Consider the following 12,417-nt stretch of genomic DNA (forward strand, 5'->3'; position numbering starts at 1 on the left):
AGGAAAAAAGAAGAAGACGAGGGACGCCGAAGTTTTATCATAGACCATGTTGATTTTTTTTTTCGATCAAGCCCCACATTTACGGGCACTTCCGAGCCACTATTGGCCTGATAAAGATCTGTTGATAAGCACTAAACGGAGACCTGCATATAGGCGTTTTTGTAAGACAGAACTTGTGCATTTGAAGACATTGATATTGGGGTTGGCCATAGGGTTAAGTGGCAGTCTGCTTATATTAGGTAAATATTATATCGACAGGGGCTATTCTTGTTAAGCATTGCCATAGCTACATGACACCCGTATAATGGGCCGTAGAATCTTCATCGCTTGTTCTCGGACAAACATTGGCTAAACTATGATCGACATTGACAACATCAAAGTTCTGGTTGTTTCGATGATCTTGGCATGTGAAAAACTGTGAAGCCTTTCACCTGTCATCTCATTGATTTTTTATTTCTATTTTACCCCTTATTTCAGCTATGGATACAGTTAGAGACAGCTTTCTAGACCTAGAGCGTCAGCGCCAGAGACTTGAGGACCAGGCTTCTCAGCTACGCCAGTCTCTGGGATATTGGCGAACATGGGACGCCGACTACGAGACACTTAAAGAAGAGATCGATACTATCCCTGAAGACGCGCGCCAATCGCCAACTGCTATTCTTGCAGTCAAGGAAAAATTCGAAAGCAGCATCGTTACTGCCAAGGAACTCGACGTCATCTTTGGAAGCAACGCTGAACCCAAGACATACGCCCAGATAATCAGCGTGCTTGATGGGAGAATAGACACTGGCTCTAAGAATGTTGCCTCTCTAAAACGTGGCCTTGAGTCGACAGAGAACAAGTTGGCTGCAACAACTGTTATCATGAACCCTGATGGAACAGACGAGGATGGACAACCCTTTACAGACATTATTGAGGAACTAGACGATGATGACAATGTTATTTCCTACCGGCTAGCCAAACCTGGTGATAACTCCAATCAAATCCGCGAGCTTTTAGAGAAAGCTGGTGTAAAAGATCTTCCCATGTTAGACGGCAACACCAATGAGGGCGGCTCGAGTCCCAGCTCTGCTAAAGAGTCTCTCAAGTCGAACACTACCAAGGAACAGGCACTTCAGGGTCTTATTTCCGCTAGCCCTTCAAGTGAATCTCCTTCCCCTCAGCTAAAAGCAACCGAGAAAGCTTTGGAGAAACCGACTGCCCGAGCAAAGCCCCCACCCCCAGAAACCGCGGCAGCGAGCACTGAAAACGCCAGATCTACACCAAAGTCGGAGGTCTCAACGCCTCTGCCCCGGGCTGCTCAGCGTGTGCAAAATATCATGGACTCAGCCAAGGCGCAAGAGGAAATCTCTAAAAAAGAGCCCGTAATTCCTGAGAACGAATCTGAGGACGATGCTCAAATGCGGAGAGACATGTTAAAATATGGTCTAGGCGAGGTTGGCGCAGTTGTCGCAGAGATGTTTATTGACGATGGAGATGACGACGACTGGGGCACCGAGGATGAAGAATATGAGTCCGACGAGTCTGACGAGTTTGGCAAGTCCAAGTATAGTGTTATAACAGACGATTATCGCCAACACATGCTTGAGCTGGAAAAGAAGCTCGGCTTCCAAAGTCACTTTTCACGACAATTAGAGGAAAAGATTGCCGCCCAGCCTGACGATGAAGAGGAGGATCCTGGAAAGGAGGGGATTGGCCGCATCGTAGTACAGACACAAGACAAGCCGCTTGCTGTTCCCTCCGTTGCTTCCGCTTCTCCTACTACTCCTGTCAAAAACCCCACAGGCTCCCCCGCTATTGAATCCAGCCTTAAGAAAACCAATGCCGACAAGACAACTGGACCGAACGGTGACGGAGCTGATTCTGTCAATCTTGAGGCCGAGCCAAAATCTGCAAAGAAGTCTGTTCGGTTTGCCGAGATGCTAGACATTGCACCCCAAAAGCCCGGTGGTAAACCTACCCCCCGTCGTGCCAAGCTGCCCAAGGTGACCGATGACGATCTCCCAGATACTATAGGTGATGTTGTTGAGCGTAACTCTTCTTCAAAAAACCGCCGCAAGAAAGCCAACAAGAAGGCTTCACGCTTCAAGAAGGCTATGGCTGAGACACAAACCCCTTCTACCCCTGCTATGACACCCGATGCCATTCCTTCGGCCTTCTCTCTAGATGGAAACAAAATCTCAGGCAGTGCTGCAGCGCCGACGCCGCCCCAGGGCCAGACTTTAGCAGCTGCAGTGGTGGAGAAGCCAACTCCGGCTAGCGAAAAGGTTATCATTAACGATGAATTCGATGAGCTTACGTTACAACAGGAAGTTTCCGATGAGTATCACAAGCGCAGAAAAAACATCATACAGCAACATGGCGGGTTCCTTGTACAGGAGGAGCTGCCTATCCAGCGGGTGGAGGAGCACGAGAGCACAAAACGCGTAAGCAGGTTTAAGGCTGCTAGGCTTTCAAAGCAGTAGAAGACGATTAGCATTTGACAGTAAAAGTCAGCACCCCTCAGGGCATACATATAACTAATATATATCAAATCTAATAACGATAAAACTTAGATGTATGCTATGTCGCGTTTTTAATGTCTTTGTTATGTTGTGGCATGTTACTAATACGAGCTATGCATCTATGTATCCTTCATTATAATTGTAGACTTTATTTTGGGAAAAAATAGGCCATGGTTTACTATTGCTGCTTCATCTTGGCCTAGTTCATCTTGGCCTTTGAGAAGTCCATCTCAGGATGCTGAGACTGGAATTTCTTGAGGATATCCAACTTGCGCTGCTCATCCGAAGTTGGAAGATTCATCTCCTTCTGGCGCTGGTCGTACATCATCTTTTCAACCATAGAGCGGGTCTCGCCGTCTAGATCCGATAGCTTAGAGTTCTCAGGCGTGATCTTGCTAACGTCAATCTTAGGTGCCGATGTGATGACGTGCGGCCACCATTGCATCTTGTTCTGCTTGTCCAGGTGGATTTCGAGAGTCTTTGTGCCGTCTGGCGCGGGACTGAGCGTCCAGGTAGAGTCATCGACAAGAATAGCATGTGGAAGGTCACCCTATACAAGATGTTAGTTTGGACGTAAGCGATGATTATACGCCGAGGAGAGCCTGGTGCGGGGAACCAACACTAATTACAGGCTCTTGGCCCTTGATACCGGCTACAAGCTTGAGCTTTTGGATATCCACAACCACATCGCGCCCCTTCAGGTTTCCAGGCACAGTAAAGCTAACGTCAAGATCGCCGATGGTCTGCGTCCATTTGTAGGGCAGGGCAGCCTGCTCGGCAGCCTCTTGGGCACGAGCAGCAGCTTGCTCAACGGAAGTAGGCTCTATACAGCATTAAAAAGGCTGTCAGGGATGACGCAAATACACTATGATAAAGCACGCCAGAGCGCTGGGAACAGTAACCCACCGTTATCAGACATGATGGTAGTTGGAGTTGTATAGTTGGTTAGCACTTTGCGGAACGTTTGGGTTAGATTAAGGCCTAAGCTACAAAAGAGACGTCATGGTAAGGCTGAGACTTTTGTAGCTAAGTGGAGTAGGAGTGGGGTTATCCCTGCGGGTTTCTCGCCACTTACACAGCCTGAGCTTTCAAATTTGTCAGCCTTGCAGATTGCTAGTTATCGATAAAGCTCATTGATTGTAATGTAATGTATTAGGAGACACCAAAGTGCTTCAGTCACGGTGGTGGTCAGCAAGTTCCAGCCCTCCAGTTCCCCTAACCACACTCGAATTTACTCGATAATGTCTCGAAAATCCACAAATGCGGCCCTCCGCATGACGAGCGGGAATACAAGCTCCTTGCCTAGTTTAAGCAGCGAAAATCCAGCCGAAGATATCTGCCCAGTCTGCAAGACCAGCCGGTACCTAAACCGTGACCTCGAGTTCCTCATCAACCCAGAATGTTACCACCCTATGTGTGCCAACTGTGTCAACCGCATCTTCAACGAGGGTCCCAACCAATGTCCGTATGCTGGCTGCAACAAGACCCTGCGCCGCAAGGGCTTTCGCCAACCATGGTTCAACGACCTCACCATAGAACGCGAGTGTGACATCCGCAAGCGTGTCGCCGCCATCTTTAACAAAGGCGAAGGCGACTTCGAGACCTTACGCGACTTTAATGACTACCTCGAGCGTGTTGAAGATCTAACTGCCGACATGGTCTCTGGCGTCGAAGCCGCCCGCATCAAAGCTGAGGGTGAGCTGATAGAGTGGGAGAATGCACACAAGGCCGAAATCGAAGCCAACCGCCGTCGCCGCGGCGAAGCTGAAGAGCGCGCTCGCAAGAACCAGCAGGCCGAGCAAGAGCGCTCGCGCCAACTGCGCCTACAAGCTCAGCAGGAAGACCAAGCTGAAAAGGCAGCCGAGCGCAAGCTACGCGAGGAGCAGCTGAACGCCATTGCTAATGGTGAAATGGGCAAGGCCACCGAGGCACTTAATCGCATTGCGCTCAAGAAACGCGGCAAGGACGCGGGTGTGGGGGCACACGGCGGCGCGGGCAGCACGGCCTCGGCCTTATCTATCCGAGGTCTCAAGGACAAGAAGAAGCGCCGGGGAGCCGACTTTGAGGACACATCGAAGCCGTACGATCCATTTGGGGGACTGGATCTCAATCCGCTACGCTTCAAGATGCACGAGCCCAAGGCGTACCACAACGAATGGATTAACGCTGCCAGGGCCAAGGACGAGTTCCGCGTCGGCGGATACAACGCCGATGACTATATCAAACGCACCATGTTCGAGGCTTTTTCTGGCCTTGCTGTCTTTGTTGAGGAAGAGCAACCTGCTGAGATCACAACATCAGAGGCAGAAGCAGTGGAAGCCCCAGCCACTACTGCATCTGCTTAAAAGGCGTATTCTTTTTTTTGTTTGTTTGCCATGTGATGACTAGTCTAATGTTTATGAAACACGGAGTTATGGTGTTTTGTTTGTTTATATTTTACATAATCTAGACAGAAACCCTCCCTTGGAGCAAGATTGCCTCGGAGTGAAAAAATGATCTACATAAAAGGTTCTTTGAATTAATGCAGTTCTAAGTCTTCATCGAAACCCGTGATAATCAAACTTAAAACAAACCCAGATTGAAACGCCAACGCTGCTAAAAAAAAAAGTCGAAGGAAAATCGAAGGAAAGGGAAGGAAAAAATAGGAAGAGGAAAAAAAACGGTAAAAAGAGGGAAACATAGCAGAACAGACAGCGTCGGCCACCCAAGAAAAGTATACAGTGGGATTACGCCTCAAATGATCAAGTACCTCTCGCTACAGATCTGGGTCAAAGTTGGAGAAGCGGCCCGGCATCCTATTCCAAGGACAACTGTTTGTAAACGTACCCTCATCTCTACATGTCATATCCACCATATATATGCGACAGCCCATCTTCCCACTGCTCATCATAACTAGCCATGCTACTGCCCCTGACGGGGAAACACAGGAATGGTGCCCAACTGGTCCAAGCCACCTCCTATAGTAGCTTGCGGCTGATGCCAACCTGTAGACTGCGGCATCATTGACTGTCTGAATGGGTTAGTGCTCCCCGTAGCCTGAGGCATCAAGCCTGTTTGAGCCGCAGTTTGCTGAGGAGCTAGTAGTCCAGCAGGTTTTGCAAATGGATTAGTGCCGGTAACCATGGGCGTTTGTTGAGATAGCGCACCTCCGAAGCCTCCAGCAGAAGCCCCGGTGGCATTAAGGGACACGCCACTCATAGCCTGGCTGTTAAGCTGATTGCGCGCAAATGGGTTTGTAGATTTGGGGCTCGAAGGTGGTGGTGGCATCATAGATTGTCTAAAGGGGTTGGTGCCAGTGGCCATAGGCACCAGAGGTTGGGGTTGCTGTTGCATTTGCACATTTGGCTGTTGTAGTTGCATTGCTTGTTGCTGTTGGAGTTGCTGGCCAAATGCAGGAGGACCAGTTTGCAGCACCTGCATTCCAGTAGTTTGATAGGCTTGTGGCATTTGTGGAAGCTGGGTCTGTGGTTGGGAAGTAAAGCCACCAAAACCAGCACCAGTAGTCATGGGAATATTTGCAGGGGCCGCAAAATTCTGGGCCTGGAACTGGTTTGTGGTCGCACCAGTAGGCTGGAACATCATGCCATTCTGAACGAAGCCATTGGGTTGTGTCTGGAAGCCGGTGGAAATCTGCACCTGGGGCCCACTAACACTTGGCTGGGCAATGGTTTGCACTGTTTGGTTCTGTTCGATAGTATCGAAAAGATCAATCAAATTCTGCGTGGGTAGGGCTGGGGCTTGTTGGGCGGCGGATTTTACAGTTGCAGGGCCAGCAGACGTCTTTGGTCTATTAAAGTCGGGAATGGTGCTGGTTTCGGGCGATCGCGAGGGGGCCGAGTTTGTACCACTTTTATTAGCTTTGTTTTTCTTGTTAGCCTGCTCAGCGATGTACTGGCGGCGGTGAATCTCGAAGTCGGGATCTTTGAGATACTCTTCAAGCTGGCGACCAAGATGCACAGGAGCATGCTTGAGCTTGGGAACCTCAACTCTGGTGAAATGTTCATATTGGCGTGCAACGCCGAGATATCCAACAACAAGATCAGTTTGCTCGACAAAAAGACGGTATATGGCGAGGGCGCGCTCGGCGTCGGGCTTCGACATTTCAAAAAAGTTGCCTGTTATTAAACAAAACCATGTGTTAGATCAGTCTACAAGTTGGTGATTGGACAGTTTTAAAAACATACCAAGAATGTTAATCATGCCGAGATTGACAGCCTGGAAAAGCGCCAAGAGATCCAAAATGAGGAGGCGGAAAATGGTGATATTGATTTCGTCGTGTTCATCGTCCATGACCTGGCACTCCAACAGAGCGGTAAGCTGAGCCTGCACACTCTCGGTTTCGCGCAAGAGTCCCTTGTCGACGGGGAGCTTCTCGAGGCGAGGTTCTTTGCATCGCACCCAATCAACTTTTGTTTCGCGAAACGATCGTGCTCGTTCAGAGATATATTGAGCGTATTGGCTAATCGTCCGACCATGGGAGTGGCCTAAGTAACAGTGTTAGGGATGCGGTGTCAGGCTATAGCGAAGAAGCAATCGTCAAGAGCTTACCATTATTATAGGGACTAGTGATGAGGATATTCCTGTGGCGCGACAGGTAGGCCAAAGCCATATCAGCTTGGCCTTCTCTTATCATGAAGTGGATTGTAATCAAGCTCTTGATCACGACAGTCCATGTTGTTTCGCGCAAGCGGAATGTCAACGCTCGGAAGACTTCACCAACGCCGGCTTCGCCGGAGTATGTTGCCCGTATGATATGTTCGATGTATTTCGTCTTGGGCGGTGCTGCCTGCATAGGTTACTTGTTAGCTTTTTGCTAAAATAGAACCTTTCAATGTCAAGTGAAAGGCAGCCAGTTTGCAATGTTTGGATTACGTGATTCATACCTTGATCTTGGTAGCGCCCTTGACGGCCTTTTCGAAAGAGCTAGCCATCGCAAAAGAAGCAGTTTTGGGCGAGAGGTAAAGACAACGCTGGCTAACTGGGCCGATGTATCGTGATGCAAAATAGAAGCAGGAAGCTTGGTTGGTGTGCGTACGCCTGTGGCTATTTTTCTTCCTACAACACCGACAAACTAACTGTAGCTTCACAGCTCAGTAGTGCTAGGACCGACTAGTTTGTATCAAAAAAGGGCTGTTCAGGGGTCGTTTCAGAGGCGAATAACGTGGAATGCGGGAAACAGCGAGCGCCCTTGGTACGTCGCAGGGTATGGATATAGTGAGAAGGGTCGGAGATTGGGTTCACAAGAAAGAAGAAGCCAAGAAAAGAGGCAAAGGGACAACAGCACGATTGCAATTACGAGAGGCTTGGGGGTTTTGTTGTTGTTTGAAAACTGGGTACTTTGCTGCGATGGATGAGCGGGTGATATCAGCAAGGCAAGCCGGATTGAGAAAGCGAAAATACCTACCCCCAAGCTAGATAAACTTGTTCTGCTGAATGACACGAGAGATAAAAAGAGGCTATGTGAAAAGGGCTTGCCAGGATCCTGAAATGGGAGTCAAGTCACAATCAGATCAGCAAGTTAGGCCAGAACAAGGACAGGCAACCAGAGGGAAAAAGGCTATACGGCAAACAGCACCAGCCCTGCGAAGTGCAGAGTGCAGAGTGCAGAGTGCAGTGCAGAATGCAAGGACAAAGTCGAGCACCCAAATATGACACAGCCGAGAGCAGTAGCAAAAGACAGCGTCACAAGGAAACAGCAATCCCAAAAAGAGGGGATAGCTGTGGAAGGGGAGACAAACGAGAGAGATAATAAGATAGAGGGCACAAGCACAACCACAGCGCCAACGTGCACACAAGCAAGTTTTATCTTGCGGGAACTGGGACGTACGATAGAAAAGGAAAAGAAGATCAATGAACCGTCTCGAGTATAAACCACAAAAGACAAGAGGAGGATAAAATGTATGTAGATCCGGCTATTATGGCACAATGGGTTTGATAAGATCTTGACAGGGCTTTTGGCGTAATAAATGATAGCTGGCTGGCTAGGAAAACTTAGCAACGATTTGAGCCTAACGGCATTAAGTCTTGGACGGGCTTAGTGCAGTCGTGGAGCCAAGCAAACCCTCTTGGCCCGTTGCTGGATATTTAGAAGATAGTAAGATGCAGTACGATACTGTGCGATTCAATTTGGCAACTGGGGGAATCTCGTCGGATTCGGGGCGATAGACAGGTAAGGATGCACATGAAGAGAAAAGCCGTCTTCAGCCTCGTCTCGTCACTCACGATGAAAAAATGCAGGCAAGGTCACGGAGTAACGGAAGGCTAGAGAATTAAGCAGCACAAGCCTAGAGCATTATGCAAATGCAAAACCTAGGGTAGGCACGCGTCAGAGGCCGACTTTCCTTCTTCTACGGCTTTCGCCTTCGCTGCTTGTTAGGGTTTCTTAAAGCACGTTAGGCTATCTGGTAGATAAAACTAGCACATGACATGAACGACACATAAAATTCCTGCTCTCTAGAGCTGGCCCTTGTCGTCATTACGACATCATTCCAGAACTATTTCGTCTGCGCGCAGCGACTTTTCTTTGGCCAGTGAGCGAATGGCTTGTTATGGCCTTTTTACGGCCTTTGCGCCACGCACTGGTTTATTCGGTTTATTCCATAACGTATGCCTATGCCAAGAGTTTGCTTCCAAGTCCTCCACTTATCTGCATTCATTTGGCAGCTAGGCTTCGCGTCGGTGTTGCTGTGCCACTATATTTATTTCCCTTGGCACTCGCTGACGAGCCCCACACTATGGTCGGCATACATACACGAACTTTTTCTGCCATTGACAGTTAAGGCGGTCAAGGTCGATATTTTCTACAAAGCATAGCTCTTGATGATATTTTTGTATTGACTAGCGTTACAATTGATGCGCCTCTTTACCAGCCCCATCCTGTCTGCTGTGGCCGTAGTGTTGCTGCATGGCAATCATGGCACATACAGAGGAGGGGGGTAGAGGATGCTTTATATTTAGAGTGTGACAGCCACAGCCACTTGACTGCGGTCATCGGAAACAAAACTAATATTCGCCTACCTTAGGAAACCTTCCGTTATCAAAAAGAATCAGAGTTGCCTTTCTTCGCGTCCATGAGTAACAAGGTCGGTGTGCTGGACGCACATATCACGATACCCATCATCCTTCACAGCTTAAACCACTGAAGCCCCGAAGGGAGGGTTACAGAAGATCTGGAATGTGGGATCTTGTCATCTACTACACCAGGCTTTCATCATCTGTAAAGAGGTCGCGAGTTAGTGATGTGTCTCATGCAGCAAGTGATGGGGTTACAGGCAACATCGAGTGCTGTAAAGGTAGTACTTACATTTATTTGAATTGGAAGGGATGAAGAGAAGAAGGAAGAAACTTTCTGATCATCGCGATCGCCTCGAAGCTTTTAAAAGAGTTTTACTGCCCCACTATGCGCCAGCTGTCCACCAGCTGCTAGGCCGTCAGGCTAATATTAACCCTAATAGCTAACAAAGCTCATCGTCAATTGGCTGTTTGAGAAAGCTTTGCTCATCATCCAGAGCCCTCGTAGATAGATCTCTTGGGACTGTAGGATTTACCCAAAAATGATACCGCGTCGAACTGTCCTACATATAGGCTCGCGGTCAGTAGCTCTGCTATCGCCGAAACGGCTTGTACTGCCTGCTGTGACGCAGTCAAGTGTTAGATATATCTCTGCTACTCCAGCATGCCCTGAAAAGGCCGTTGGAGGCGACTCTTGCCAGCATCTTCGGACAGAGTACAAGTCGTTGTGTAAGTCATACTGTGGGAAAAACCTCCATGATTTTATTCTTATTGACAATGCCGCTAGTTCACCTGCCTAAAGAATCTGATCTTCACACACTGAAGCCTGATACACAGCAGCCTGTTACTATCAGCGGCTTTCTTGGCAAGCGCCGTGATACCCCCAAAGTGACATTTGCAGATCTCACCATCGGCCATGGGATGTCAGTGTCGCTTGTCTCCGGGAAGGGAACTGATTGCCACGCCGAGCTCAAGCGGATTCCCGCCCACAGCTCTGTCTCAGTAACTGGTCTCTTGGTTTCTAAAGCGGGTGCAAACGGGAAGCCGGGCACTAGAGAACTACAGCTGCAGTCGATACATTGCCTGAATCCATTTGATAAGAGCATAATTGTATCCAAAGGTGTGAGGTTCCCCCCGCAGTCTCGCCATTTACAACTGCGCTTCCAGCCCGAATATGGCCGTCGTCTGCAGTTCCGCTCATGGCTGAAGAACGAGCTTGGAAGACAAGCTGACCAGCTTGGATATACTGATATTGAGACACCCATACTGTTCAAGTCTACACCTGAAGGCGCTCGCGAGTTTCTCGTCCCCACACGTACCAAAGGAAAGGCATATGCTCTTCCACAAAGTCCCCAGCAATACAAACAGGTCTTGATGGCATCTGGATTGCGTGGCTACAGGCAGTTTGCGCGATGCTTTCGCGACGAGGACTTGCGCTCAGATAGACAGCCAGAGTTCACGCAGTTTGATATGGAAAAGGCCTTTGCGACGGGAAGCGATGTCATGTCTGACATTGAGGTCATGGTCCGTGGTGTATGGAAAGAGATGGGGCAGAGGTTTGTGAGGGCTGATATGGAGGGCGCTATGATCCCCGTATTCAAGGACTCGGACTACACTGAGAGAACGACTGAGATCCAGTCGATGCCCGAAGAAGCATTCCCACGACTCAAATACCAGGAGTGCATGCAGTGGTATGGAGTTGACAAGCCTGATCTACGGATCCCTAACAAAGTAAGCCTACACGATACCACCCACCACGAAAAGAAATGTCCTCCTGACAATTCATTAGATCACCCGGATTGAGCATCTTATCAGTCGCGACTTTGCTAGCATGATCTCGGATCTTGAAAAGCCCGTTGTCGAGGCTTGGGTAGTCCGGTTTGATAACGGCGAGGAAGAAGAAGTCCGCAAATTTGTTTACGAGTTCCTGGAAAACCTACCCGCTGAATATAAAAACAACAAGGCAGGGGCACCTACGGCAATTGTTCACAACCCTCGGCTTCCCATGTGCGGATTTTCGTCTTTTGGCCCTGGTGGGTTGGAAGCTGTCGAGGCTCAAGCTAGCCCTGAATCCGGGCTTAATAGTCTTGAGCCAGGCGATGTTGTTTTGTTTCAAGCTCGCGAAGAAAAGATGTTCCAAGGCGGCTCAACAGCTATGGGAGAAATCCGATCGATGCTTTGGAATTCAGCCGTGGAAAAGGGCCTGATTAAAAAACCCGATGCGTTTTGCTTCCTTTGGGTTACAGACTTCCCGTTGTTCACACCTTCTGGAGAAGATAGTGCCCCAGGCCAGGGCGGCACAGCTGGTTTTTCATCAACCCACCACCCGTTTACCGCGCCGCTGGCCGAAGAAGACTTTGAGCTTCTCTTCACCGAGCCGCTGCGTGCCAAAGCGGATCACTACGACCTTGTTCTTAATGGTACCGAGCTTGGCGGCGGTAGTAGACGTATTCACGTTGCCGAAATTCAGGAGTTCGTTATGCGTGATATCCTCAAGATGAAGCCCGAGGGCATTGCTGAGTTTTCTCACCTGTTGAATGCCCTTAAGTCTGGCTGCCCGCCCCATGCCGGCTTTGCTTTTGGGTTTGACAGGCTATCTGCGCTGCTGACCGACACCTCATCTATTAGGGACGTGATCCCATTCCCAAAGAATATGAAGGGCGAGGATATGTTTGCGAAGAGTCCAAGCAAGATTACCGAAGCCCAGCTTGAGACCTACCATCTACAACGACGCAGAAGCTCTGTCTAGGCCGACTTACTAGCGGCATCTGAAATGGCCATTGGTGTTGGTCAATTGTACTATATCTGTAATTGCTTAGAAGGGGTAGATGGCTTTTTTTGAATTAATGCACCTATAGAGGCTGTGTAAGAAAAATAAGCAATAATAACATGAACCTGTTGT

General features: G+C 49.0%; 5 protein-coding genes across 5 annotated transcripts; 3 read left to right on the plus strand and 2 right to left on the minus strand.

Moving 5' to 3' along the window:
* Positions 1–479: 479 nt before the first annotated feature.
* HOO65_010994 (uncharacterized protein) lies at positions 480–2,465 on the plus strand (the record flags this gene model as incomplete). Its single annotated transcript, XM_070999849.1, has 1 exon — positions 480–2,465. One exon carries the CDS (start codon positions 480–482, stop codon positions 2,463–2,465), a length of 1,986 nt encoding a protein of 661 aa, XP_070862816.1.
* A 238-nt stretch (positions 2,466–2,703) lies between these two features.
* Positions 2,704–3,423, minus strand: HOO65_010995 (Nuclear movement protein nudC; the record flags this gene model as incomplete). The annotated part of the gene is made up of 3 exons (XM_071006144.1): positions 2,704–3,054; positions 3,134–3,327; positions 3,411–3,423. The coding sequence occupies 3 exons, from the start codon at positions 3,421–3,423 to the stop codon at positions 2,704–2,706; spliced, it is 558 nt and encodes a 185-aa protein (XP_070862817.1).
* A 322-nt stretch (positions 3,424–3,745) lies between these two features.
* On the plus strand, positions 3,746–4,849 carry HOO65_010996 (RNA polymerase II transcription factor B subunit3; the record flags this gene model as incomplete). The annotated part of the gene is made up of 1 exon (XM_070999850.1): positions 3,746–4,849. The coding sequence occupies one exon, from the start codon at positions 3,746–3,748 to the stop codon at positions 4,847–4,849; it is 1,104 nt and encodes a 367-aa protein (XP_070862818.1).
* A 556-nt stretch (positions 4,850–5,405) lies between these two features.
* HOO65_010997 (ENTH domain-containing protein C19F8.03c) lies at positions 5,406–7,435 on the minus strand (the record flags this gene model as incomplete). The annotated part of the gene is made up of 4 exons (XM_071005580.1): positions 5,406–6,619; positions 6,689–6,988; positions 7,053–7,290; positions 7,388–7,435. The coding sequence occupies 4 exons, from the start codon at positions 7,433–7,435 to the stop codon at positions 5,406–5,408; spliced, it is 1,800 nt and encodes a 599-aa protein (XP_070862819.1).
* Positions 7,436–10,057: 2,622 nt separating this feature from the next.
* HOO65_010998 (Aspartate--tRNA ligase, mitochondrial) lies at positions 10,058–12,264 on the plus strand (the record flags this gene model as incomplete). Its single annotated transcript, XM_071005535.1, has 3 exons — positions 10,058–10,244; positions 10,303–11,246; positions 11,305–12,264. 3 exons carry the CDS (start codon positions 10,058–10,060, stop codon positions 12,262–12,264), a joined length of 2,091 nt encoding a protein of 696 aa, XP_070862820.1.
* Positions 12,265–12,417: the final 153 nt, after the last annotated feature.

This window comes from Ceratocystis lukuohia (assembly GCF_044167205.1).
Source record: "Ceratocystis lukuohia strain C4212 chromosome Unknown Supercontig1_pilon, whole genome shotgun sequence".
Lineage (NCBI taxonomy): Eukaryota > Fungi > Ascomycota > Sordariomycetes > Microascales > Ceratocystidaceae > Ceratocystis > Ceratocystis lukuohia.